This window comes from Gobio gobio (assembly GCF_949357685.1).
Source record: "Gobio gobio genome assembly, chromosome: 15".
Lineage (NCBI taxonomy): Eukaryota > Metazoa > Chordata > Actinopteri > Cypriniformes > Gobionidae > Gobio > Gobio gobio.
The window spans coordinates 35,481,916-35,487,915 of record NC_137108.1 but is presented as its reverse complement, the minus strand read 5'-3'; the positions used below and the strand labels follow the sequence as shown (position 1 = coordinate 35,487,915).

Genomic DNA, 6,000 nt, shown 5'->3' with positions numbered 1-6,000 from the left:
ATTAAATCTATAATATATTCAGTGTTTCTTCTGTATTTCTTCATTGCAGGGAGATTTTGACATCCACATAATGAGGGGCTCAATTTTTTTGTAAGTAGCCTATTGCTAGGCTAAATGTATCAATATTTCCTTTTTGACAGGTTGGGCTGTTATTATGCATTTTTATGCACTGGTTGGATTACACTATTATCTGTAAAACTGCTTTGGAAGAATATTTAGTTTGCTGACTGAATTAAAATATGTAACTTATATTTTAATATTAGATAAAAAAAAGATATGAACTTAATACAAACTATATATTTTCCATATCTGTATTTGACAAAATATCTGATCATTTAATTTCGAAAACAACAACTTGTCTTAATAAAGTATTTATATCACAAAGGGATCAGCATATTTAAGGGTTCTTGGGTTTAAAAAAAACCTCTGACTCAGAGGACTTGTATGTTGAAATGACGCTCGTGCTCGTGCTCGTGCTCGTGCTCGTGATGTAATTAGCCCCGCCTTTATGCTTTGAAGATGGCAGCCGTCGTAAACACACCGACACCTGAGATCGGTACAATGAATCAGACTGATGATGGTGGATATGACAAAAAGTGTATTTTCTGTAAAATCTTGAAGGGGGAGATGGGAACTGAGCTCCTGTACAACGTGAGTGTGCTGTCAGTTTTATCTTGAAGATAATAATGTGTGGCGATACGATGAGGCTAAAGATCACAATGCAAAATGTTTCATGAAATCGTGAAGTAATACAGCGACATGTTTTTAATGCATGTAGTCAAAAAATGTATCAAGGTTACTGTTGTTCCATAATTACTAAAGAATAAATCTGTTTTGAATTTAGTTTTATTATTATACATGCACTGTGTTTTATATATGCTTTTTGTCACTGTTTACACTCTTATTTGTGTTTATAATCAATAAAAACAAATGTGGGAAAGAATAATTTTACTACTTTAAATAGCAATGTGCCATCGTCATCACAAAGTAAATTAGTACCACTACTAGTAAAGATATTCTGCATAAAGATATTTATGCATAAAGATATTCCCTATTAATATGAATTTTATATGGTTTTTCAGTAATTCAAGTTATTTTGTTGTTTAGTAAGTCACGTTTATTTTAAGTTGCAAAAGTGCTCACAAAATATTTACAAAAAGATAACTTAACAAAATTATTAGACCCTATTACTGTTATTTATTTATTTATTTTCTCTTTTCAGGATGAGACTGTATCCTGTTTCAGAGATATACACCCTGGAGCTCCTCATCACTATCTGGTTGTGCCAAGTAAACATGTGGGCAATTGTAAATCTCTCGGAAAAGAGCATGTACCATTAGGTAAACATGCTGTGATTTATCAGAGACTGATGTAAATGTGTAGACATTTCTGACAGTAGATATTCTGGTGCCTTTCTGCAGCAGTAACAATCAGAAGTAATGAGTCAGTTTTACCATTTACAAGTAGTCACAATTCCTAACTCAGTTACACATACTGTTGCATGTTTGACTAAGCAGTCATCTGTGTAAACTCTATTTTTGTGTTTTTTAGTGGAGAAGATGGTAGAGATTGGGAAAGAGATACTTCAGAAGAACAATGTAACTGATTTAAATGACGTTAGGTAATGGTTAAAACATCTGATACTTTGTCACTTCTCAAATCAAGCTCTTGGTCATGTAGCATGCCCATTTATGCCAACATGTCAATCATTTTTCCAAGGTTTGGCTTCCACTGGCCTCCATTCTCTTCTGTCACACATCTGCATCTCCATGTTCTAGCACCTGTCAGTCAGATGGGATTCTTGTCACGCTTGGTCTACAGGCTAAACTCGTATTGGTTCGTCACGGTAAGCAATCAAATCAACCACCCAACAATACAATTGGCTATTCTCCTTATTCTCCAAGTGCACAAGTAAATTACATCCACTAAAACTAATAATCGCATTCCCTTGGAGCAGGTCATTGATGCATTAACAAACAAAATGTTTTCTGAGCGTAGCAAGACATCGCCATTTATTCCGCCTGTTGAATGAGACCTTTTGTCATGTAATTGGAACAAGCAAATTGTATTAAATTAAAATGGACAAGCTACAGTAGCAGGGGAATGAAAACCTTTTTTTGTTTTTGCCAATTGTAGCAGATGCCGCTGGATGGATCTGTGTGATGAAATGACTCAGTCTTACCAGTTCTACCACTATAAAAAAAAACATTTACGTTTTAAATAATAGAATTGTTGATTTATCCTTGCTTTTGAGTATGCAAATGGATCAATGACCAATAAAGTTTGAAAAAAGATGCAAGAAGAAATATGTAATATTGCACAGAGCTGAATGGAATTTCCTAAAATCAGACATTATATTTCAAGAAGTGTGGGTATTCTGATTATTTCGGAATATAAATTCATAATGACTTTGAACTGATACATTTGATTAAAAGTCTAGCATTCGATATGAAGCAACAGGAACATATTAATTATATCAATTATGTAGGGGTGTAACGGTACACGTATTCGTACCGAACCATTTCGGTAGCCTACAGGGCTTTCGGTTCGGTGCAGTCTTCGTTTCTTCAGTAGAACACAAATTAAGATTTTTAACTCCAACCGTTGGAGTTAAAAATCTTAATTTGTGTTCTACTGAAGAATCGAAGACACCTACATCTTGGATGCCTTAGGGGTAAGCAGAAAAACATCACATTTTCGTTTTTGGGTGAACAATCCCTTTAAGTATTCAGTCCATTTTATCACGAAATTCGAACGATACATTTTCTTTAAAGGGGTGGTAAAACACATTCTTTTGAAGGCTTGATTGTGTTTGTGGGGTGCACTGTAACATGTGTTCATGCTTCGTTTAAAAAAAAATTGCCTTATTTGTCATATATTTGACCTTTATTCTACACTGCTCTGTCCCTCCTTGTAAAACGGTCTGATGCTTTCCGGGTTGTATGAAGCCAGTCCCTCAAAAATACGCAGTGGGCTCTGATTGGTTAGCTGGCCCAGTGTGTTGTGATTCGCTAACCGCCTAGTGTACATTTGTCGGAAACGTCACGCCCCTTACCGGAGGCTGTGCTTTGGTCATAGAAACAACGGCGTCAATAAAACCATATGAGCCCGAATCAGACCCAGAACATTTGAGTGAAGATGATCGAGCAGAACCTGTTCAGTCCTCAAGAGTAAAGACTGCAGATCTATAATGATCGCTACTGAATGGCACTTTAACTTTTGTATTTTTAGAACGATTATAGCCAAATATCTGTCGCAAGAACTAACCCAAAACAAACACTAAGCACTGGCTTTAACTAGTAAGTTAGCCAAATCACACACAGAAGCATGTTTAGCATGCCTGTAGATAAACAATACATAAAAGCTCTAATCAAAGAATCATTTACACTAATGCCAGGTTCGCTGTTGAGATTTTAACGTTAGTGTTTGTAACATTAGGTGTTCGTCGGATAACGTTACGTATGAATGAGCATTTAACAGACTGGTTTGCAGAACAGTGTTGTCATCTGTTTACTTCCTTGCTACAATGTACAACCTATTACAGGAAAACACATCGATGAAAAAGAAATCAGACTTACAGGTTGTGGCCCGTAAACAGCTTCTGTTTGTAAATCCAGCTTTCAGGACAAGCCGTTGTGCATATCCTGTATTGAACTCGTGAAGTTTGTGGAAGTTTGTGTTGTCCTCCGTGAAATGTGCAGCGCGCGCGTCGTGCATCCACGCACCGGCAGTGTTTTTTTCACGCAGCTGACGTTGTGCAAATCTGGCATTGAAATCGCCAAGACGGTGGATGTTTTCCTCTGTTAGATGTGCTTAGATGTTAGATCTCCTCTGCAGGGAGCCCTGCGCGCGCCTGATTCCCCGCTGACTCAAACACACGTGCATATAACATGCTGTATGTTAAACGCTCTGCAACGCACCCCTGTCCCAAGGAAGGCTGAACAGAGCAAGTACCCCAGACCTGCAATCCGGATGAAAATAACAGCGTTTCCTCAGCATCGCGGCAACAACACTCCAGCCTACTATACCACAACAGCGCCGCGATACAAAATGGCCTCACCCCCCCTTATTTCATATTCTCGGAGGAGGGGTTTATGTAAATATTGAGCCTGTTGATGTCACCAACCCTGGAGGAATGTGTGTAGTCGCCTGCTGGCCGTTTGCTGTAGTTCTTAGAAACTGATTTCTTTAAAAGCAAATATCTCCCTTTGCTTTAAACTTTGAACGTTGTAACTTTGCAGATGTTGTTTATGCTCAAGCAGCAACATTACACGCTAGCTAAAGTTAGAATAGTGAAATCGTGGTTTACCACCCCTTTAATGTGGCGTGACTGATCACTGGTCACGGTTCAAGCGGCCGCGCGCGTGAACGCGATCATCTGTGAACGCGATCGATCATCTCTTCCTAAAGAATAAACATGAATGAACATCTGAAGGTATGTTGAGGATACATTACAACCAGTACCGTCGCAAGGGCTGTGCCAAGTGTGCGACCGCACAGGGCCTCGCAAAGTAAAGTGACAGCTGACTTGATGTAAAAGCAGACAGTTAAAGTTAATGTTTTTGTCCTTCAAAATACTATAATAGTTAAAAAGACACAGCTAAAAATGTTTATCATGATGCTGTATTATTCTGCTTGTTAAAAATGTATTAGGCTATGCAGTAACTACAGTATAGGCTACAATATTTCTCTTTGTGTGAGACAATTGTTAGAGAGCTTTAATCAGTCCATTCAAATTTGATTTTGGCTGCCTCTGAAATGGGTTCAACCATAGATATTTCACTACCTAAGAAATTAAAGTAAATTGGCTACACTAGAAAGCCTACAGTTTAACTTCTTGAACCTAATGCTGTTAAACTGTTTTTAAAAAAAATATATTTTATTTTCCCCCTTAAATATCCACATAAACAACAAATAATGAGTCACTATAGCAACAGTATACCCCAGTTAATATACCCCTGGGCCTCGCACATCACGTTCGCACAGGGCCTCGCACCCCCCTTGCGACGGGCCTGATTACAACTGTACTGTCACGTATCATATGTGGTGTAATCGCTCAATCAGTGTTTCAATATAACAGCTTAAACCAAACAATGTCATGTAGCATCACATTTTCCTCAGGCAGTCATTCAGTGTCCACAGAATTTTATTCACTAGAGAAATCAACTCTTTCACTAAATATATGCTCTATATTAGCCTATCCATTATATTCTACTTAACCTGTTAATGATGTCTTGATTATTTCATGTATGTTTAAATAAACCTGTCATGAAAATGACAGCCACTGTGTATAAATGATTATATTTCAACAACGAATTGGAGAAAAAACTATTTTATAATTAGATTTAGGAGTTATTACAAAAACTGCCTTATGTGAAGTTTACATGTTTGCGTACTATGTTATTTGAGTGTTGATCATTATACCTAAAAATAAATAGGCTAATAGTTTGGGCTCTGTTGTTAACCTTTAATATTAATGTGCAAGTAAGGGCTCCCTATATAGTTTACAGCAATATCTTCAATAAACTTTTAGTTATAATTTTATTCATTTAAGGACAGACACTTTTTTTTTTTCTTCAGTAAACCAATACAAATAAATAAAAAGCCATTTTGTAAAACTGCTGTACCGAACTGTGAATTCAAAACCGAGGTACGTACAGAACCGTCAGTTTTGTATACCGTTACACTCCTACAGTTATGTTAAATCTATAATATATTCAGTGTTTCTTTTGTATTTATAGCAGGGTGATTTTGACATCCGGTAATGAGGGACTTTTTTTGACAAGTATTGCTATATTTATAAATATTTCCTTTCTGACAAATTGGGCAGTTATGTATTTTCTCATCACCATTGATCAGTGGTTGGATGACACTAGTATCTGTAAAACTGTTTTGGAAGAATATTTAGTTTGCGGACTGAATTCAAATATGTATCTTATATTCTATTATTGGATAAAAAAAGATATTAACTTAATACAAACTATATATTTCCCATGTAAC

General features: G+C 36.6%; 1 protein-coding gene across 2 annotated transcripts in view; it reads left to right on the top strand.

The window, feature by feature from the left end:
- The first annotated feature begins 481 nt into the window (after positions 1-481).
- The window catches only part of LOC307139153 (tRNA (guanine(10)-N(2))-methyltransferase homolog), a 28,672-nt gene continuing 23,153 nt past the window's right edge, over positions 482-6,000 (top strand). The window contains exons 1-4 of one of the 2 annotated variants that reach the window (XM_079838033.1): positions 482-651; positions 1,223-1,340; positions 1,552-1,621; positions 1,720-1,846. In XM_079838033.1, the coding sequence (XP_079694159.1) occupies positions 520-651; positions 1,223-1,340; positions 1,552-1,621; positions 1,720-1,846 (447 nt within the window). In that variant the 5' untranslated portion in view covers positions 482-519. Of the gene's footprint in view, positions 652-1,222; positions 1,341-1,551; positions 1,622-1,719; positions 1,847-6,000 lie in introns of those variants that run through there. The other variant, XM_079838034.1, reaches the window with a different exon arrangement.